Source organism: Centrocercus urophasianus, unplaced genomic scaffold (assembly GCF_019232065.1).
Source record: "Centrocercus urophasianus isolate 14NV4802_14NV808 unplaced genomic scaffold, USGS_Curo_1.0 seq_17, whole genome shotgun sequence".
Lineage (NCBI taxonomy): Eukaryota > Metazoa > Chordata > Aves > Galliformes > Phasianidae > Centrocercus > Centrocercus urophasianus.
In genome coordinates this window covers 126,364-149,714 of record NW_024884722.1, presented here as the reverse complement: position 1 = coordinate 149,714, position 23,351 = coordinate 126,364, and the positions used below count along the sequence as shown (strand labels likewise).

The following is a 23,351-nucleotide window of genomic DNA, read 5'->3' as shown; positions in this document are numbered from 1 at the left end:
GATATGGTCTTGTTCCTGTTACCTGTGCACTCTGTCACCAGTGTCAGCAGCTCATCTGCATAGCACAGCACAACTAAACAAGCGACTGCAGCAAATAAATGCATCAGAAGCTTCTGGATGGTGTGTGTGTGAACACTTAGTCCTCTGAATGCTGGCCTTCACTTAATTTGCAAATATAATCAGATCAAAAACGGTATGAATGTTTAAAGTTTTGAAAGTGTGAATTGGGATGAGAGGGCAGTGCTTGTGTGTAACATCTTGGAATTCTCATGTCATTTATACGATCGCGTTCTATGAGTCATTGTCCTTTTATTCAGTTCTTGCTGTTTTCACACTTCAGAAATAGCCTTTTTTTTTTTTCTGGTGCTTCCACCTTCTTCTCTGATCGTTTTATTTGGAAGGAGCAGGAAAAATGTATTTGTATTACTTTAATAGCCACGTGCTTCAAGTAAGTTTTTAGTGGATGGTAGATTTATTTATTTATTTATTTATTTCCCTATGCCAGGTTCGTGTTGGGCAGATAATTAAACAAGTGAGGAGATGTAGAATAGAAAAAAGATATACATACAAGCTGGCTGTAAGAACAGGTGTTAATATGTAGTGGCTACACATCTGTCTGTTTGGATTAAATAAAGGATTGCAATAAATAATAATAAATATAATAATAATAATAAAGGAAGAATGCATGAGGAATCATTTTTTCCTTAAATGTGTTGAGATTACATTGTAAAGAAATGTCTGAATCCCACCTTTTTGGGGTTGAACATGTTACTAGATAGACAGGTACATGAGATGCAGGTTTCCAGGTATTTTGTAGTATTTATTCAAACTTTTAAATAGTTGCATTTGATAGGTGTCAAAATATATTCAAATTAATTGCAGTTATTTGTATTCAAAGTCTTTGCCAGCATTCCGTCTCAGGTTTTAGTGTCAGATGCAGTGAAATAGGGGAAGCTGCCCATTGTTTTGTACCCACGTGCAGAAGTGTGTACGTAAAGCAATACAGCAACTAGAAATGGAAGAACACGGGTGGGCCATGGTGAGTAGCTAATCAGCACTGCAGGTGGTTCAGGTAGCTGCCCTTCCCACAGATAATTAATGTGTACAAGTAGCTGCTAATTGCACGTTTCAGGAATGATTTATGAGGTGGCAGAGGGGAAAGAGGGACACAATCTAATTTCTTTGGGAACCTCTGCTATTCATACAACGGTATCAGCACAGCTGTGAGATGGGACGTGATTAATGAACAGTGGACAAACACACCCCTTCATACAGGATACTGTTTTGATGACATGCTTGTCGAAATAGAAAGTGACACTTGGAACAACGGCCAGCAATGCTGCAGATTATGAGCTTTTTGTTTTTTGACTCTCTTATTTGCTTGGACGTCAGACTTCACACCAGCCATGGTTCTGAAATAAGGTCGCTTGTGTTCATCAGAACAGTTAATGGTTTAGCACAGACTGTTATCATTGACTTGTTATGAGTGGGTTCGTGTTTATGAACAAAAGACTACAGATGTTTATTTTCTCTGTGGTCAAGGGAGAACAGATTTGGCAAGGATTAATATTTACGTGGGATATTAACTCTAGGCTTATGAACATGTCTGTTCAATATCTGCTTCCAGCTCTGCATCTTGCCTGCTTTCTGGGAGCGCATTTTACCTGTTGTCACATCTCCTTTTTTCTGCTATCTGATGTGCACCACCCAAAATTAGTGTACAAAAATGCTGCTTGTCTTTGCTTAGGAAGAGTGATTTGCACATCCTTGTGTTTGTTGTACCTTCTTATCTGAGCTAAAGATAATATAAAGTAACGTGATACTCCTGCTGGCATTTTTGTGGGCTGATTAGCATATCAGTTTGCTGTACGCTTTTAATGCTAGCCTGGTTTATCTCTGAAAAGATTGCTAATATATTTTTTTTCTAATTTGCCATCTTAACATGCTAAGTGCACGTATAAGACACTGATGTAAAGAGCCAGTGTTGTGCGTTTCGCTGGGATGGATGTTCTGTACGCTTTTCTCAATTAACTTTCTATATATCAGAACAGAATTCAGTGTTTTGCATTAAGTTTTGGAAACTGTTATCTGAGGAACACAGCTCAGGCTGTATAATCAATCTCTGTTTATGACGTTTTATATAATGTCATGTTTTTAAATTGCTTCAGTTCAACATTAAAGAGGGAATGCATTTGTTTCTATCTTTTATAGCTTTTAGAATTCGACAGAGAGCTGTCAGTCTTTAAGGACAGATTGTATGAACTGGACATCTCATTTCCTCCCAGGTAAGATTCACATATAATCCATCTATTAAACTAGTGAGCTGGTGAAAGCGTAACTGTTAGCAGTACTGTAGGTGAAATGTGAGCCTTCCTGTACATACTGTAGAAGTGATAATGATCTTCATTCCCTTTGTAAATGTATACATCTTCCAGCATCCCCTCAACTACTTCATAAGCAGTGCTCAATGGCTCGTAGTTTGGATTGAGCTGATACTGTGTTTCATAGCTGCTTTTAACATAGACCTTACTTGATTCTGTGCTACGAGAAGAGTAGCTACAAAAGCCAGATGGCCTGTTGAGGTACTTGATTGCAGCCACAGGAGTCTTTGCCACCACTGTTGACAACTGGATAGCAAGTGGTGCTCACTGGAAATAGAGTTGAAGGATTGGAGATGCATAGCTTCTTGCCATTGCTCACTATGGGCTCCAGGACTAGCAGGAAAGAAGGCAGGAGCTTAGATCCTGGTTTCGGTTTCAGTAAGCATGCTATAGAACTATAGAGACTACTAGGAGAATTTTGCTTTTTTTAACATAGGTGTATGCATTTTAATCTGCTGCACACCCTTAAATAAATTTTAGCCATGAATACACACGTACTGCTATCAAACAAAACCAAGACTTTTGCAAATGGCAGTTCTCTTCATGGAAAACATTTGGGAAAATTGATACATTTTAAAATATGTATAGCCCCTTTCTAAGTATGAAGATGTCAAATCTTACAGTCATTTTTTAAGGGAAACAAATACTGTGTTCATGAAGATTGAAATAATTTACAAAGAATTGCTGCAGATGTAGATACATAAACTACTTTATATACTTTACATGTATTTGTATACAAAATATGATGTTCTTAAATATTTGTTTTGTTCTTCAGAAGCAGGCTGAAAGGTGTAATGTTTTGGCATATACCAGGAAAAAAAATTTGAAAAGCTTCTCTTTTTGTTATCATAATCTCATTATTTTTCACCAGCCAGCTGTGATACTGAATTATATTGATCCCATGGGATAGTGGGAGTATGCATGGAGAGGTTACCACTGCTCTAAATTGTTCTTATTGATTATGATAACAGAAGAGAGCAGTGTGTACATCGCTGACTATATTTCATTAGTCGTGTACTCGTTGGGGGTAAAAGGAAATGAGGAAAAAAAGACACGTTTTTTACCAGAAAAATTTGACTGAATTTCACTAACCTCGTCTCTTTCTATAATGAAGATTAGTTGCTTTCATTTTCATTGTCTATTTTAGAACAGTTTCACTGGTGGTGAGCAGTGAAGGAAACGTATGATCTCAGTTCATAAAAGTGAATTTACATCGCAAAGTCCAGCTGTCATTTCACTTGTAGGCAGCCCCAGATTAAACTTTCAGCCTTCAAGCACAAATAACATGGCACTTGTAGGCAAACAGGCCAGGCAGGACTGAGAACATTCTTACTTGTGAAGTTCTGTGTTAGTTATGGACTGCTTTTGCTGCTTCCTGACCTGTCTGAGGGGTGGGAGTGGTGTTTGGGTGTTTTGGGGTTTTTTTTGCGAATTTATGGCTTTGCCAATGTTTGCTTTAGGTTTTCTTCCTCAGAATGAAAACAAAACAAAAAGTAGAGTAGTGTGCAAGCAAAATGCAAATCCAGGCCAATCTCTCAGCCAAAATGAGGGTGAGGTTTGACAAAAATACACTGTTGCATGAGTGATTTGTAGGTTCTTCAGGGCTTTCAGCCAATATGGTTTGCTGTTATTCTGCTCTAGAGCACAAGTCAGAAATTTGGTGCGAGTCTTTGTATCTAAGTTGTACTTTTGAACTTTCTGTGAAATGATGGGAACATTTGTCCAAACTCTAAACTTTTGAAAAGTTTCTTTTCACAAATACGTCCAAATCTCATTAGACGTGTATTTTATTATTCAAGCAGCTAGGTTCCTTGCAAACTACGGCCAGACTGTGAACAGTGCAGTATTTTCCTTGTAGCTGCTAAGGGCCACGCAGCATGAGCCTGCGGGCAAAGAAGTTGAGCCTTCCTCCCCATCACATCCTGTCAGAGCTGGGGCAGGGGTGCTCTCCATGAGCAGTGCAGGGTTACACCAGCACTCTGCTCAGTGCTCGCAGTGTCGTGGCAGCAAGGACAGGGCTCGGGTTCTGCGTAGGCCACAGCTCCTTCGTTTGGGCATTTGCATGTCTGGATCTGTCATCTCTGAGTACAGGCTAGGAGCCCAAGGAGGGGTGCAGCAAATCCTTCCTCAGCTTCCAAAGGTCCACGGAGAACCAGCCCTGCAGCTGCTGCTCTCGGCTGTGCAGACAGCATCAGTGAGAGGATAAATGTACGTCTTTGCCTGATGTTTGCTGTCTGCTTCATATAATTGAGTTTTATGCTGAAAGCTGGTTCTTCCTTTTTGACATGGAAGAGATGTTAACACTGGACTTACGTTCAAAGAAATTTCTTACACAGCAGAGAACTGATAGAAATCTAATATGAGAATATTGCTAAGAATATAAGATGTAAAACCAACAGGCTGTCCTCATGCACGTACACAGGACAGATCAGCTTTAGGGTGTTTTTTCTCACCCATCCTTCCTTGTGTTCCAGACCATAAGCCAAAGTAATCCTGCTTTCCGTTTTGTAATCCTTGCACAGCCACCAGGAGCAATGAGAAGTTTTGCCTGAGCAGGGTACTGCAGAGTTGGATTCACTGTTGCTATAGAGTTTCTCCAATCAGTGTTCTATTTTTGTTCAGGAAATAAAGCACATTGATTTTTCTGATAGAAATAACATGATTTATTTCTATTTCCATTGAAATAATTGCCTCTATCTGCTATTAGCTGTAAATTATAATCTTGTAAATGGTCAAAAAGCTGCATGTTTTTCTTTATAACTTAAAACCTAGAAAGAAAGGAACAATACAGCCTATATATATATATATGTATGTATTTATTATTATTATTTTTTCTTAATTTGCCGTCTGTTTTCCCTGCATTTTTTCATCACCTTCTGAGAAAAAGAAATATCTGTAGCTTCTCACTATTTGGCCATTTTTATTTAGTTTTTGTAAATGTAAGCTTTATATGTAGGATATTTGTCATATATCCAGTCATACTGTATTTTATATCTTTAACCAAAGGAGGATGTGAAAGGTACTGTATGCTTAGAAACTACTTTAAACTTCTTGGAATTCTTAGCTGCAAAGTATATCATACATCAGTTTGTTGCATTTGCAGAACCAAAGAAGAGGCAGAGAAAGATCTAAAGTTGCTTTTTGTGTTAGGCCTATGTGCTTAATAAGAGAGTATTTTAATTTAGAAGGAAGCCATGAACAATTGTAATGATTGCCTTAAAGTAGTATTCCAGAATTTGTTCTAGTTAGCGAATCCATCTTAGCTTTCACAATAGCAAGTGTTTAAATAGAAAAGCTTGGGATTTATGAAGTTGAGCAAAAACTTACGAGATGAACTTATGAGATGAAAAATTCAGTTCTACCATTCTCTTTCTACTTTTATATTTCTCTTTTAATCAATGGTTGTTTGTGTACACTGCATTTCTTAATACAGATATTAATTGTCTGAACTGTGGTATGTTTTGAGTGATCTAAGTTATAATCGCTGTTACAGTTAACAAATAAGCTGTACTGTTTTTGGGGTGGGTTCTGTTCTTCGCACGTTCCTCTCAAGAAGTGTGTTTGAGATTCAGTTACACTTCAGATAAATGGAAGATGTCGCATTGCTTTGGGTTGCAGCAGACGAAGTTATAAGCATAAACTGTTCTGTCTCTGGATTTTATCATGAGATGACATTGATGCACTGCTGTTGTTGCCCTGCTGTGGAGAGCTTTAGTCCTCCTGAGTCAGCAGTACTTTTACGGTCAACTTCAGCAGGGCCAAAACTTCAGCTTGAGCGGTTTTCCTGGTTTTGTGTTCACTTCATTCCTAGAGCAGCATTACGTGTGATCTGGATAGCTCATGTATAAGCACAGCTAGGTACAAACGTGGTGTTTGTGCTGACCCCTGCTTTACCTTGTTTCCTTGCGTGATGCTGAGGGTGGCATGGTGTCTTAGTTCTGATCTCCAGGCCAGTGCTTGCTGAGGAGGACGCCAGTGTGTCCACTGGTGGACTACCAGTCCCCTTTCTTCATAGGAGGGGTTTGTTTTGACTGAAAACTACCAGTTTTACAGCATAAAAATTAGTAAAATCCTAATGGAAATACTAAGAAAACTCCATTTCATGGTGCCAGGCATTATGGCGAATGCGCAGGAGGGAATGCCTTTCTTGTGGAGGAATGCCTAGAGTTCACTTAGCTCTGACCAATGCTTGTGGTGAGAGCCCCAGGCTGTGAACCCAATTCTGAGTCCTCATGCACTAGTCTTTGTTCCCGCTTTTTTTGGTAGCACCATGAGGCACTGAGTTGTATGGGGTTCTTTTACAGTGAATTCCTCTGCCCCTACTTCTAGGTTTCAGCTGAAGCCATGGCATTTACGAAGGGATATCCTTAATTTCTTTCAAATGAAATCACAGCGCTTTGCTCTTTAGGTGAACCTTGGTATAAGCAAAGAACACAGGGTGCACAGGGATGTGAGTGAGGTGCAGTGAGCCTGGTTTGGGCAGCAGGAACTGTTCTAGGGCCTTAATGTGTTGGCAAACATTTTGTGTATTCCTACATGCTAGGGGAACAGCCCTTCCATGAGACTTTACAGGAATGCAGAGTACAAGTTAACCACTCTCACTCTGTGGGATTTAGGGAAGATATGCATCATTTACAGTGTGGAAAAAATGCCAATTGACTGTTATTATTAAATAGAAAACAACAAAAAAGCATACAACTTCTTTGGGAACCTAGAATAGTTTGGTTGTCAATTCTACTTTTTTTCCGGGTCCTTGTCACGCTAAAATAGCATTTCAGTATAAGCAGTAATAAAAATGTTGACTTATTCAGTAACTTTTCAAACAAAGCGGTAGTGAAATGAAGATGTGTTGTAATGCTCCTGTGATGTTTTGTTCCCCTCCATTGTATTGACAGTTGTTGAGTTTATTATGCTCTGCAGAATTTGTTTGCCTTTCCAAAGCTCCTTACCATCTCTTTACAGTTGAGTGTAAACTACGTTCAGTACTCAGGGAGAGCACCGATCTCTTACTGCTCGTAAGGCAGAGAAAGCATCTCAAGAATCATTATTTACAGATCTTGGCCATAGAAGGAGGTCTTCCTGTATTTACATCTACTGTTAAATCATCCTTTTTAATAACAGCTTTTATAAACTTAATTTTTTATTATTTCTCTCCTATTTTCTTTTCACTCACAGAGCTAATGGCTCCTGAAAATAAAATTCCGATGTTGTAATAAGTATCAAACAAAAAGTTGCTCTTTAACTCTGTAGAGAGAAGGGATCCTGTATTCTGAGTCTTGACTGTTCTTCAATAATTCTAGTTTTTTTTTAAGCTGACTTCTTGCCTTGTATCTAAGACCTAGTATAGATAATGCCTTAAAGAAGCTGAGATACCAAAAAGCTCTTGGCCTACATTGCTCTGTTTGCCAAGTCTGGTCAGCCACAGAGAGAAGAGCATTGTTTCGCAGCTGCTCTTCACCATTTGGTGCTTAAAAGATGACTGAACCTCAGCTGATAGCCCTGTATGGCAAGCTCATGCAGTTCTTCCATGCTGGTTGGTGCCTTGAAGGAGGGCCTACTTTATTTTAACTGTCTGTGGGTAGGTGTGTTAGATTGACTGCTGTGGAAGACTGCATTGAAACACAGTGCAACTACATTAATACAAATCTAGATTTCAGACATTATTCACTGAAAGCCAGAACAGTCAGTTTTGAATTTTGAAAAGCTGTATTTCAGGGGAACAGAAGTGTACAAGTGGAGATGGTGCTGTCACCCCATGGCCAGCCACCTGCCTGTAAGTGGAAGGAAGGAGATAAGCTGTGCTCTTGGGGCGTTTCACAGCAGTCACTGAGCGCATTTGAAAAGCAATTCAAGGAGTGATGATGAGAGTGTTCACATGGCTGATGAGATGGAATGTGGATGAGGATTTTCAGAATTGCCATTCTTCTTTTTGATTATTTTTTTTTAATAATCCACAGTTTGACTTTTTCTACACCTTTAAAAAGGTAGTTCACTTTGAAGTTTTCAAATTGCTAAAAAATACAGAAGTGGAATTTGTTGAATTTTACAGATACATCACTATTTTTAACTATACAGTAACTTTGAGAGTACATCTAGTGCATAATTCTAGCAATACTTTTGAGGGGAATTATAATTAGAGTATATTATAATACTAAACAAAATCTCTAGTTGCCCTATCAGTGCTATTAATGCAACACAACACCTTCCTGAAAGTTAATATGTAAGTGTGTCTTCACAGGGTCTTGGCAGACTGTGTTAGTGACCCTTAGTTCCAGGAGCCTTTTCCCCATCCACTTTGTATGTGGGAAGGTTTCCAATGCAGCCTCCTATCAGTCATAGAATCACAAGGTTGGAAAGGACCTGCAACTGTCCTATCACCATTACTACCACAAGCCACTAAACCATATCTCTTGGCACCTCATCCTGATGCCTCTTGAGCACAGCAGGTACGGTGACTCCACCAGTCACAACTGAAAACAGCATTTCTGCAGGTGTATTTGTGGAACTGAAAAATTTTCTTCTTCTGCAGTCCAAAATTAGTTTGGTTTCAGACTATATGGCTGTTTGTTATTTCTTTTTCCCACCCTGTGATGGTCAGGTCTCCTCAGGAGCCCCCAGAACTAAGTGCAGCCCTTGCAGCATCTGCTCCACTTGCAAGGCTTTCAGTTACCTCTGATCTGTTCAGCTTGGCACTAATAGCTAGGCTTTTTTTTTTCATTCCGATTAAATTCTGAGTTCTTCTTAATTTTCCAAGTATGAGCCAACCATCCCACATAAGCCATACATCACTTGTAAGAAGTGTGCTAGTGATGCAGTGAATGAAATTCTGAGGAAGAAGTCTTGAGCTGCAGGCTCAACGTGCTGAGGCCACTGTGCCCCAGGTCAGCAGCCCCTGTCCCAGGGATCCAGCACATTCCTGCATGTCACAGTCGCTATCACCAGAAACTGCCAGGGGAGCAGTGTCCAGCAGGGAAAGCAGCCACTCAGTTTGTTGTCTCCCAGCAAAGAGATTGGCCTCTTCAAAGCCCATCCCTTTCATCGTTTCTCTGCCCTTGGAGTGAGAATAAGAACAGTAACAAACCGCACTGCCTTTGGCCACAGCAAATCCTAATTCTGTCTTCCTGAAATCTGCCGAGAGCAAAAGTAAGCTGTGAAAGAAATCCCAGCTTAATAAAAATATCACAGGCTACATTGCAAGTTTGTTATCTTTACACTCAACAGGGAGAGTCCTGCTAACATATACTTTTTCAGACCATCCATTCCTTTGTTTTTGAGGCCTTTTCTTTATATGATGAATATTCATGTTGTATCTAATTGCCCTTTGTAATCTAATGTCTCTCATAGCAGCCTTAGCCATTGGGGATGAAATACAATGCAGAATTTTAAACTTGGTGAGGGCTGTCAGTCATACGTGGAACAGCCTGGCCGTGAGCAAACAGCAAGCCCAGCATGAACCTGGAGGAGGGTTTGTAGTAGTCAGCAATCATTGCAGAAAGCAGTAGGTGTGAAAAAGAAAGAAACAACATCGTGGTCAGTCCGTATACAGGTGGGCAATTGTTAACTTTATCACTGCTCTCCATTAATTATTATAATTATTCTTGTAGCTGTTGTATAGCGAAGATAGGAGCTGACTTTAGCAAGGGCTCACACCCACCTACAAGGTTTGCTTTCTGATAAGCCTGCATGCACAATACCCTTAAGTATTAATCATTCTCTTAAAGTGGCCTATTCCTGTTTGTTGTTGCATTAGGCTGTCGTGTAATTTACTGGCTGGACATATGTTTGTGTCTTAGATACCCTCTTTGTGATGTTTTTCTGTAGCAGACACTCTGCATTGGCAATATCTTGGCTTTGTCACCTCTCACCAGGAGATAGGCTGAACCTCATCTGCTCTTGGAATTGTGTTTTTTCTGGAGTTTTCTTTGGCTCTTGTACTTAATTCTTCCAGGTTCCTGTTTAATCAATATTCTGTCTGTTTTCTGTCCTTGCATCTTGTCCTGTGACCTTCCTTTTATTCTAGCAGGTGGCACAATTTTATATATGTTTTTCCTGGTCTGGTCTGACAGGAGAATGAGCTGGTCTGTTCAGCAGGAAGCAGAGCTATTCTTAAAGGCACCCGCTTGTTCCTTCCCTTCAGGAGAGAGTCCGAAGAACAGTTCTGCCTATTGTACTGAATCCTTTTGGTGCCTTCGTACGTATTCCAAATGTCTTGTTGTGGGAAATGAGAAGGCAAGATCGTGGTTCAGATTCTGATGGACTCCTTTACTTTAGCACTGTCCTCTCCAGTTGCCTTGTATGTATTCAAAACGTACAAGAAGACAACTGGGTACAGAACCTGTGTAGCAAACGGGATTCCCTTGCATAGAACATGACCTGCTTCTGAGTTGTTTCCTCAGAGAAGGAAGCATTAGGCACCAGAACAGATGAGCATCTGTTAAACTGGTGGATGGTTTTTGTGGTTGCTGTATTACTTTTTCTGCCAGTTAAGTATTTGTGCATTTTTTGCCAAATAGCAATACTTAATATTAATTCATGAAAAGTAAAACACCTTCCAGGTATTTTCCAGGTTATCGTAAACTGTCAGTGGATCCCTTAGCCCCTGAGGGGCAAATTGCCCCAGGACCTTGTGTAGCTGTCCAGGTTCTTCCACCACATGAGAGTGGAGCACGGGAACTGCTTCCCAAGTGGAGGCTGAAAAGACAGCTGTCATTTACTCTAGATCAGTGATCATTTAACCACTGTAACACTTTAATAACTCTTATCCCTATTTGTCTCTTCAGATTAAACCAGTACAGCTCTCACTTAATTTTGAAACTAAAATAGGATATATATTTTTTTAATTTGTGAAGAACTGGATCGAGTTGCCACATATGCAGTTCTTTGTTTTAAGGAATTGTGACAAAGGAAAAATAAAGAAGAAAATCAGGGATGTCAAAAAGTTTCAAGTGCTGATTATTACTGTACGCCATGTGTAAGGTGAGGATTGCAAACAGTGGTTCAGTGGAAAAATGGAGTAAGTTCAGAAGAGGTTATGGCCTTTGCTGTTAGCCAGGTCACCAATTGTAGTCTTTTTACCGCTGATGCATCCTGCTGAGGTCTGAAAGTACTACTGAAAAGCCTGGTCTTTTGGAACCTGAGCTCCTTCCTACCTGGTGCTCAGCTTTGTGTTGGTTTTTATCTTCTGTATTAGAATTTGTGTCAATGTTCCACAGAAGTAATTTAGCCTAAATCGGGCAAGTTCCTGGAGAAAACATGTAGCTCAATCACAGTCACATGCGCTGACATCAGACTGTTCTGCTGGAACGAGCCCACGCTGGGTTGTTTCCAACAGGCCAACGTCATTCATCATTATGTGTATCCACCTGTAATAGTAGAGGTATCACAGACATTTAGCAAGTGCAGCTTTGTTGTTATTAAAGCTGTAGAGCACATCACTCACTGTCCACTGGCCGAGGAATTAGTACTGCTGAATGATCCATTTCTGTTCGCTGGGCCTCACCGTGGCGCTCTTCACTGAACAGCAGAACTCTGCACGTTGGGCGCTGTCGGCCGTGCGTCAGTCTGTTGGCCTTCCACAGACTGAATGCCCTACGGAGGAGCACTGAGACAGTAGGCAGACAGCAGGTACAAGAAGTAGCTGTGTTTGTGCAGTCACTGTGGGTGAGCAGCGGAATGTTTGTAATCGGCCAGGAGGATTTCTCTATGGGAGCAGAAGAAGAGGTGCCCAGTTATTCCTCGCTGGAAAAGAGAAAAAGGAAGGAGCTCTGGGTTTCTTCCTTTTCACTGGAGGAGGTCCTGAGTTAGACTAACAGAACAGAAATATTAGTAGAATCCTATGTATTCTTCACGTGTATTACAACAGCATGATTTTCCGAAGCAGCTCATTATCTGAAAAAAAGCAATACGGTCAACATAAATCCATAAAACAAAATTTAGAGAAAAGCATTGTGGTGTTAACCTTCCTGCTTTGTGTTGAGCCTGGAGTTATGGCTTGGGTCCTGTTTACCCATTTTACCCTTTGCTACTGGATTGCCCTGGTGACCTCCCTTTTTATTGTCACCTTTGACTCTGATTGTTGGTTTCATCACCATGGTGTTAGTGTAGCATTTGCAAGTAGCAGCTGTTTAACACATTGTACTTAAACTACTGTGTTTGCAGGACTCTGTTTACCCTCCTGATTTGGCTTAAGTGAGATGCATATCATGGCCAGTTAGCTCAGCAGAGCATCATGAAGGCTTATTAGTATTTTGGTACACGTGAACAGTTAATTCAAATACCAGTGTGTCTCATGGCTAAGCTTTAATTGTCTGCTTCTACAACGAGCATATGAAGATGAATTACATGGGGTCATTTGCTGGGAAAAAGCCTAGGGAACCCAAATCTCCCTTTCAGATTCAGGAAAATATGAAGTGGTAATTTGATGTGGGGGAAGAAACCAAAGGTCTGGCAGTGAACAAAAATTAACAATGGCGTTTGCTGATTCTTAGATGTCATACTTTGGTCAGATGACATTTTATTGAGATCTTGCTTGTGTCCAAGACACATCAATACTGAAGTGGGACCTTGCCAATTAAAAGTATATTTTTTATTTATATATGTATATTTGGCCTTGTGACTTTGAAAGTACTCAAAGCTTGAATGGGCAGTTTTACACAGTCCTTGTTCCTAGTAAAATCATCTCAAACAACTTGAAAGTAGAGCAGAGCTAAAGGTAAATAAAATAATAAACTGTTTCCTGATGAAAAGTGTTCAGTGTTTTTCACCTTTTGAAGTTCTCTCAATATCTCAACAGAAAGTTGAGAGTAGATTGAGTAAATGCAAGGGCTCATCCCTGAATTCCAAAATAAACTGGACCAAATTAAAACTGTATCTCAGCTCTTCTCATAAAGAGCTCTATTCCCATTAGCACTTCATCATTCCATGCCATCTGAAACCTTTTTTATTAAAAACAATTCAGAGGACAGTTGGTCCTTAAGAAGGAGCTGTTCTCCACTCCTTGTGGAAGTGGAAACATGATAAAATTTGGCTAAATTCTGTGCGTAAATCTTGACATGGCATGCGTATTTTCTCAGGATGACCTGTATTATACTAAAAGAAAATGCAACACGGTGTGCTTTTTCCCCATTGCTTCCTGCTGGATGGTATCACACTTTCTACAGCACTACCAAAAATGTCTTTTCCATAGAAGACGGGATGCCTAGAGTGGCACCAAAACGCACTGTCAGCAGCAGGGCACGCTCACGGTGTTGGCTGTGAGCAAAACTGAGCTGACAGCAGAGCTGTTTGTGACAGACAGCTTTATAGGTGATAATGCTCCAAAGTGAGTTAATTGTTTCCTGTTCGAAAAGACTCTTCACTCATCTCTGTAACACATTTTGTCCTTTCTTGAACAAAAGAAGAGTTCATTAGGAGCATTTTTCCCAACTGGAAATGCAAGTTAAGGAGGCATTTATATACATGCTATTGTTGGCTTGTGTTCTGAGGTAAGGCGCTGTTGACAGGATGGTATATGATGCCAGAAGACTTTTCACCCTGCAGTAAGTATTTTTGTAAAGGTGTCCAATCATTTTGACAATCATTTTTGTCAACAGCAGTAGTGAAGGAATATTACTGACACTCTTTGTGTTTTATTTTCACCAACAGGTGCCAAGTAGCTCTCATCCTTATTAAGTGTAATGTCAGTAGCTCATTTGACACCCTGTTCCTAATCAACAAAGTTTGTTGACAAATCCTTAAAGTGTGCCTTTAGATTTTGACAGCATTCAGGATTATATTAATGATGCTGCTTTAATTAGTGCATAAATGTTTGTGAAATAAGGTGGAAAGGTGGTCAGAAGGAATATCTTGAGAAGTAAATCCTGAGGATTGGAGACAGATTATCTAAGCCGCATGTGTGAATGGTCCAGCTCCAGAACTGCCTGTCTATCCATTATTCAGAACATATACAGTCAAAGGATACTTTGTGTAACTCTCTGCTGGCTGGCATATATAGACAACAACAAACTAATTTTGTTACTAGCTATTCAGCTGATGTGAGTGGTCAACATCCTAAATTTCAACTTTGCCGCTGTTTTAAACAGGGCAGAAAAGTTATTCCATTTGGGTTTCCTCATATGTCCATTTATATATAGAATATACTGCGTGCAAAACCACCAAGTAACTGTATTGAATGCTGAGATGAGGGAGTGTGCCCACTCATATAGCACACACAAGTGTTAGCACCGTATCTGGTAATCATTTGTGCTTCAGTGATACCCAGGAGGCCTTTTTCTGTTATGCCATCATTTTTACATGAACAATTGCTGTTACCAAAATCACTATTGTTGGTTGTTTTTTTTTTTTTTTTTGTGTGTGTAACACCAGATAGATGGTGACTGAGGCAGAAGGCTAGAGGAAAAAAAAAAAGGAATTTCTTCATACAGCCATGGGGCCAAATGAGCTGGTTCTTCCTTTTCTCCACCACAGCCAGAGCTTCAATGGTCAAGACTGATAACACTCAATCCTGGCAAGATTCTCTCAATTTTTGGCTATTAGATGTAGAGTCCTTAAAATTATTTCTGTCAAATCTGTTATTCTTTATACAATTCATAGATCAAAAAATCTGCTTAGTAATTAAATGAGTTTTTAACCAAGAATTGTGAGCTCCTTACCAGCCTGGAATGGCTGTGTTAAAAGGAGCTGGAGATATCAAAGAAAGCAAAGCTATAAGGATGTACTTGGTAGTAGACAGTCCTACGCTGAATATCTTTTGGAAGTTGTGTATTAACAGATCAGTTCTTGCATAAATTTACATGTAACTATTTACGCTCTATTTTAAAGAAGCAGGTAAGAAAATAGGGCTGAAAAAAAGATGAGAGGCAATGAATTGTGAAGGCACCCTAGGGAAAACAAAAAGTTAATAATCGAACAGAACTGTATTAGCATAGTCAGCCCAGTGAAGTCATCAGAAATGTTTTCCAGTTTTTTGAGTGCCATCCTGAATCTGTACTTACTGGGCAGTTGCTGGATTAGATGAAGCAACGTGAGTGCTGTGATTTATATCCTGCTTTTTCTGAAACGCGTGCATCTTTTTAGTTATCGTTGTTGAGTTGTTCAGTCTGCAACCTGCGTGGTTGTGGGCTCGAGCCTGCTGACCTGAGAAGACTTGTTTTTGCAGGAGGTGCCAGGAGCATACCAAGGGTTGCATTCTTGTGACAGATGTGTACAAGACTGAAAATGATTGCTGTTGTGTGTGGCAGCTTTGAGGTTTGGGGTAGTTTGGTTTCTTTTGTATCTTTGTATTTTGCAATATCTTTCTATTAGGGCAACACAGAATCATTAGCTGAGTTTCCTGAGATGCTCGTGCATCTGTCTGTCTCCTCCTTTGATTGCTTTTATTGACTGGTTTTAAATCACATCAGCTAGAGAGAAAGCTAAAATGATGTAAGATGGCACAGTATCCATAGAAAAGAATACCCTTATGAGTGCTCCAACCAAGTGAAAAGCTTCAGAGCTCCCAAGAAAAAGACTGAATTCAGGAAGGAATCAGGAAGCACTTGCAGTGTTCTAATCCCACTGTTCATTTAACCACGGAATGGGATGACAGAGACATGTACTGGAATGTATGTTACTGGAAAAGTTGTATTGTGGAATGCTGTATGTTCAGTGATGTGTTTCATTAATTTTTATTCAGTGGCAGTCTTATGCCAGAAATTTCTGATAGAGTGTTTAATTGCAAAAAAAAGCTATCTAAGATAAGTACATTTAATGAACTAAGCTGCCCTGTCCACAAAACCTGCCAAGCTGCGAAAAGAATCACTCCTGGCAATTTCAAGAATCATATTTAGGTCACTTTTTGAGACAATCTACAAAAAGAATCTGCTTATTCCAAAGCATACGTGACCCATCTAGAGCATGAAGGGGGAGAGCAAAGAATTTTCCTTACTTCTTAGGGGTGAATTCAGATAACTTTTTTTTTTTTGTTATATCTATGTCAGCATTTCGCAGGAGTGAGACTGGCACAAGACAAAGATAAGGCAGTGTGCAGAGAGAAGCCTTTGTCACTGGAGTTTGTCAAGATAGAATGCTGTCACACTTCTAGCCTGAGGGACAGATGCTGGCTTATAAAAAGATCTTGCCTCATTTTAGCATATGAAATTATTACCTACAGATGATTTTGTCTGGATAGCTTTTGCAGCATTTATCTTCATTTCTGCCCTAGCCATTGGGCATGAATGCTGATGGGTCAGATATATTTTAAGTGACCATACCTCCTTGACCGGGTGATCAGCGCTAGAGACCTTGAAAAATTGGCAAAAGTTTTCACCCTTTGAAAATATTCAGATGAATAAAGCAAATTGATGAACACCATTTTACAGAATTTAAGCTCTTGAATGAAGCACTCTAACATAGCGGTAACAGATCATTCCAAGTACAGAGCATCTTATCTTAAAAGCTGTACAGTTAATACTGTAAAAGGGAGGATTGTATGAAACATGATTGATTCTTAAACCTCCTATCATAAACAGTAGCTCCAGTTGTATAGGATTCCTGAGTAACTAAAAAAGGGTTACCAGAAAAGGTGAACCCTTAAATTGCAGACAAAGAGCTTCTGCTACCAATAGTATTACATCATCAAAATATCTTACAGACGCTCAGAAATAAGCTGTACTTCTGTATGTCAGTGAAGCAGCAAATTGAATTCTCATAATATGTTTTGAAAATGAGTCTTGTTAGGTTTGATGAGGTGGAAAAGGTACTGAGATCACTGGTTTGTTCCAGTACATTCAGTATGCTTTCCTTGGATGTTTGCCATGGCTAATCTTTTTAATGGCAATGTAGCTTGTAAACTTATTTGGTAGAAAGCAAAATGTCTCAGTTTCAGAGCATCACAGCAAGTAGGGTGGTAAATAAGTTTCTCTTCAAGCATGCAAGCCCTCTGGTTACATCCCAGAAATTTTATTTCAACACGTGTCCTGAAAACCTCAGTATTTCCATTATGAATTCAACCACAAGCAGGATAAAATATAGATATCTGTATTTTAAATACACGCACGCATGTAGGTAATATGCACCAGCTTAATGTTTTTAAGTATGTTTATTTGGAGTTCAGCTAATTCAGGTCCAGTATGCAAGAAACTGAGCCTTTCACAGCCCCTTTGGACCTCCTCCAAGCCCCTTTGGCTACATACCCGTACCATTCTGGAAATGGTCTGGGAAAACAGTGGTCCTTACTGCATAACCAGTGAGCATCAAATTCAAAGGTCCATCGTATTAAAGCAGTGAGAAGGCTTGGATACGATCCACTCACAAAGAAAGCTTTGGACACAGCCTCCTGACGGTTGAACCTGAGGCTGCCAGTACCATTGCTTTCAGTGACTTCAGCCTCGGCTCTCCCAGGCCTGTACTCCGGAGATAAACAGAGTTAATTTTCAGGGTGTTCTGCAGGTCACAATAAACATTTTGTTGCGTTTTAAAGCTAAAACAGAACCTGCTGGAGACCCCAGAGTACATTCATAGTGATCCTATGACATAACTTCTGTTTTATCAGCTTCTTTGTGTGAGATGTTCAAAGGGGCTGCTTTTTGCCAATTAATTTTCTTGATTAGTGTTGTTGTTTGAGCCTGAGGTTATAGGATGTTTGCAGGAGGCTACTGACTGTTGTGATGACAATGTGTTTGCAGTTACCCATACAGCGAGGACTCCACCCAGGGAAAGCAGTACATGAATACACGATGTCCAGCCTGGTGTGACAGGATCCTGATGTCCCACTCAGCCAAGGAGCTCATTCTGAAAGTAAGTTTGGATCTGCAGCTGTACTGCTTCCCCCATGTGTCCCCACACCCCACCTGGTGTAGTGAACCTGCTTTGGCAGGGGGGTTGGACTCTATGATCTCTGGAGGTCCCTTCCAATCCCTACAGTTCTGTGATTCTGTGATTCTGTTTTACTTCAACAAGGTTAGGTACGGCTGATACCTTTCTGCGTAGCCCTGAATTTTCGGTTGACCAGAGGCAAACCCTCACTAAGCTGGTAGCAGCACATACAGAATTATTAAACTTCAGTGCTTCCCATTGGAGAATCTGGATTTGTCCCAATTAACCCTTGGACAGTTACCAAAGCACAGGCTTTCACAATGCTTCATTTGATGTCTGAGTTCCAGTGCTGACTGACGATTTGCTCTCCTATAACACTTCAGAGCTTGTCAGGGCTGCATTTGTCAGTGCCCTACTGTGGCATTTCTGAACCGCGCTGGGAAACCGTGCCTGGTTTAAAAAAGAATAAAAATGAATCAATAACCTCCATTAGTCTCGCTGTCAAGCCCCCTGTAAGTAACATAGGGAATAAGGTAATAGCAGGACTGTCATAATAAAAACTCAACACAGAGGCAGACAGAAGCAGCCAGGAGTGGCTCCCACTGAGGAAGGATGTTATTGAAGGAAAAGTCTGTGAAGGAACAGCTTGAGCTCCTGAGTTAAAGCGTGGTAGATATGGATTCCCTCTGTTGTTGATACTGAGAACTGCATTTCTCAAGAATGTGTTCGGCCCTATGTGGGTCAAATGTTCTGTCACTGTCCACTGAAGGACAGCCTACAGCAGACAGGCTCCTAACTCTGGTATACCAATTAGGTTGGTGTAAATTTAGACATTCTCTCAGAGTTTAGAAATATTGTTTTGCACCATTTTTAGAATATACGGTTCCTCTTAGGATTTCAGTGCCTAGAGGTCAGATAAGCTTAGTGATGCTCTATTCAAGGCTAAATGATCTAACTGTAGTTCAGGAGGAGCCTTACAGGTCCCTTGTTTTGTCTCTTTCCTTTACTTTGCTCTGCTCTCCTGTTTTCCGTAGAGACACTGAACCAGATGAGCTAGTTACATGTGCCAACATGCGCTGCTTCTGTTTTTTCCTGTGTGTGTTTGGTCATGGCAAGAACATGGAGATCTGTTCTGTTGTGCTGTCAGTTCCTAACAGACCCCAAACCCATCGGGAAATCAGTGCATGAGGAGATCTCAGCCGTGGCTTTCTGCTCTGTGTGAGATCCCTCCCGCTGTGCGAGCAGTGGCCATAACTGCCATGCAGAAAGGACTGTGCTGTGACTTCTCAGCTCTGCTGCACTGCGGCTGCTTTGCTGACCAGATTGTTTACCTGTCACGTGCGTAACAGTTTTACAAATGCCAAATTGCCCAAAGTCATCTGTCTATCTGTATTTTTCTCTATAACCAGTACAGTTTAACAGGAAGTAATCTTTGCATATAAATCTTTTTTTCTTCCATTTAAAGTAATGAAACCCTTGAAACTTGGTTCCCTGAAGTTTATAACCTTCCTGTTCTCTCTCCCATCAGGGCTATTTACCTCGTGATTAGACTGTTTGCTTTGCAGTATATAACTCACTGAAAGGCTGAGAACATTTTTATGTAGCTACTCACATTTCAGTCCAGCATACTTCCTCACACGTTTTAATGTATGTGTCTGCATGATATCTTGAAGTTTCACCTAAAATTTTAGACAATGCCTGTATTACGGAACTTAATGAAAAACCATTATAAAGCCAAGAGGAATATAGGCTTTGTAGTAAGAACAGTAATGTCAGAATCAAAGTCATTCGATCTTCTTCTACAGAACTAGAATAGGAAAAATGGAGGCTCTACCCAAAATATTACAGATAGTGCCTGGCGCCCCTGGAATTCCTCAAGAACAAAGGATTAAAACCATGGAAAGAGTGGCCAATGGGGCAAGATTTTTTTTTAAACTATGAATAAGGAGATAGAAGTGTACACAAAGGCTTGAAGAGTGTAAACAGTACAGAGGGAAAGGAATTCTTTCAGATTATCTGGGGGGTATAACTTGGATATAATGGGAGAAAATTAAACAAAAGAAAACAAAGGTAGAGCATTAAAGAAGTTAGTAGCTGTGAGGTCAGTTAGCCAGTTTTTGGTCTCAGTGGAACAGAAATGCAGTCAGCTGGATCATTCAGAGCTTACGTTTTAAAACTGCGTGCTGTGTTTTCACTGCAGTTTTGTACTTTCAAATCAGGAGCGTGCCGTCTGGGACATTTCCAGAAACGTGTGTGCAAAACTACAAATATGAAGGAAGCCAAACAGGCATGGGTGTGTAACTCTGTGAGCTGATACCAAGGAAGGAGTTAGCTTATCTGGATCAAAAATAAACTGTAATTGTGGCTCATAAAATTTATTGAATATATTAAATGGAAAAGAACCAATAGAGGAAACAGTGAAATGGCGGTGCTCATTTCTGTGGTTTTGTGCAGCCATCAGCATTTGCTTTGCCACTGAGAATGTATTTCACTGCAGAACCTTACGCCTTGGTGTGTAGGAAGGAACTTAGGAAACAAAAAGCAAATTTTAATTAACTAATTACAGTATAATAAATCCTTGAAATTTAAATCATAGAATCATAGAATAGAATCATAGAATCACAAGGTTGGAAACGACCTATAAGATCATCTAGTCCAACCATCTCCTCATCACCATTGCCACCACCAGCACTAAACCGTATCACTTTTCATTAATTATATCAATATCAATTTTTAAATATTTTTGGTGTGTTCCAGTTAGGTATTGGAAATTCTTCTGAGGGTGTTTGGTAGTGTTAATTCTTACAGGCAAATGAAGAGTTTATTTTTCTGCCTTGGCAGATCTGTATTTTATTTCAAACAGAAATTGTAAAGCTGCCTTTTAACCCTATGTGAAGAAAGAACAGTATGCACAAGTTGCCACGCTGTACAGTGGGCTCTGCTACACAGTAGGCATTACAGATTGTACAGACATGGGGCTGTGAACAGCTTTCATGCAACATCATCTATCATGCTATGGTCGGTTACCTCACCATCATGTTATTTTATGCCTCCTGAGCCCTAAAACACCAAAGGTTGCCCACTGCTAGGGAGCTGCGTTGACGCCTGATAGCGTGAAGTAATGAATGCTCAGCCAAGTGTATATTGTTTCTGCTTGTGCACCGCTGTAATTTGTTTATCTGTCCAAAGATTATGCAGTTGAAAATCCACAATTTTATGCTGCCTTTGTAAATTATCAAGTCGCTTTTGATGAATGTATCCCCACTTCCGATGCTAGTGGCATTATGATCTTGAAATATTGGAAAGGGCTCATGCATACAATGCAGAAGGTTATGTTTTTATATTTTTGGCAGACAACCGTGCTATAAAGTAAATCTGACCTTAAGCTTCCTTACTGCATTAAAGATAATTCAGTTTTAACTTTATAGTCCAAAATGCTGGTGTTTATGGAATGTTACTGCCCAGTCAGACCTGACTGATTACAGATGAGAAAGTCTTGACTGTTTCATACTAAATAAATTAGTATTGCCAGCCAGTTTAAAGAGCATCGCCTGTGGTTGTATGAGAGACTTCAGAGTGTGCAGATTGCAGACTGAATTAGCTGGTAGAAAATGTTTAGTATAATAAGAAATTGCCGTGTATGGCAATGTGTTTGTGTTTATTCCTGAAGTGCTGTGCTGGAGAAACAAAACATTCTGAAAATTATATTGTGTTGCGAATGGCTGAAAGATGAATGCATTTTATGACCCGTGAAAGTACAAATGCTAAAGAAGTCAGTGTGTGAGTGTGTAAGGATTCAGCACAGAACAAAATGAAAGCAATTCATAATGCAGATTGGAGGAATATCATATGTCATTTCCTGCTGATTTTCCCAAAATCACATAATGCTTTTTTCAAAGAAAGGAATGTATATCATGGAACTGATAGAAGATTGTATTCCTAAAGTGTAAATAATTTGTATCTCTGAACATTTAAAATCAACTGTGTGAGGAAATAAACTCATCCCATGGGGCAATATGGATTGCTTGGAATTCAAAGAGCAACAGAGAGATATCCTAGCCAACTGCATACAGTTGTGTGCTGCTCTTAAAAGGAAGCGGGCAGTGCAGTGGGCTGCGTTCTGCAGGCACAAGGTTTGAATGCAAACCTAAGGAAAGATTAACTTAATCTATCCAAATGTTAGTCTCTAACATTTCTTAAGGCCCCAGAAGCAAGGAGTGGGCACTGTGATTTCATGAGTTAATTTATGTGTACAAATGGCTGCAGTCAGTACTGAATGTAAAGATTCTTTCTGCAAGTCTCTCTCAGGAAAAGCCGAGAAAAGATGTGTTACTGTGTGAGCATCACCTGTTCTGTGACTCTGTCCCCTAATTGTGTGATTCCATAAACCGTCCTCATTCAGAAACCATTCTGAATTATTTGTAGCACCCCATTCCCCTGTTTCTGTAAACTGGAGGACAGCTGAACTGACGGCTCTTGTTTATTCCTGTTGGTGGTTTTGTTGTTGTTTGTTTGTTTGTTTTTTAAACTAGTCAGAAAATGATGAGAAGATTGTAATATATGACCACATTGGGCCAAACGTCTGCATGGGGGATCACAAGGTAAATAAACAAAACTTTCTGTTGTTGTTTTCTTTTCTTATTAGGGAGGGAATGTGTGCAATAGTTTCTTTTAATTTTACATGTAAGGCAGTAATTCCTCAACTTGGTAATTTGAATTGGAAGCCTTGGGATTATTTTGAAGTTGAATTCAGCCAAAATCAGCCAATGAAGCAGATACTTGTATGAAACCAAACAAGGAGGAGGATGGTGTGTGCTGGAAAGAAAATATGATACTATACAAAATGAGTAAGGAACTGATGTGTGCACACTTACAACTATCCATGTAAAACATAATCTTTTTCTTCCGGTTTTCAAAAAATGCTTCTGCTACATCATTAAATTTAATGTGGAACCCAGCCAGTTACCCATAAAGTAGCATATTGGCAGATCCGTATTTAAGCAACATGTAAGAAAAAAGAATATTGAATTCTATAATAAGTAACAGTTGTTTCAGTGAAGAAAAAGAAAGGGATTTTACAGACAGCTCTGCTGAGGATATCAGAGGAAAAGCTGAGGCAGAACTGCAGAAAAATGGAGTGTTTGCTCTCCTTGAAGTGCCAAGTCAGGGAGTGGGAGG

General features: G+C 39.9%; 1 protein-coding gene across 3 annotated transcripts in view; it reads left to right on the top strand.

Annotated features, from left to right (window-relative positions):
• The window catches only part of INPP5A (inositol polyphosphate-5-phosphatase A), a 175,552-nt gene that overhangs the window by 149,763 nt on the left and 2,438 nt on the right, over positions 1-23,351 (top strand). For 2 of the 3 annotated variants that reach the window (XM_042818501.1, XM_042818502.1), the window contains exons 12-14: positions 2,212-2,285; positions 18,044-18,155; positions 22,706-22,774. In XM_042818501.1, the coding sequence (XP_042674435.1) occupies positions 2,212-2,285; positions 18,044-18,155; positions 22,706-22,774 (255 nt within the window). Of the gene's footprint in view, positions 1-2,211; positions 2,286-18,043; positions 18,156-19,320; positions 22,776-23,351 lie in introns of those variants that run through there. The other variant, XM_042818503.1, reaches the window with a different exon arrangement.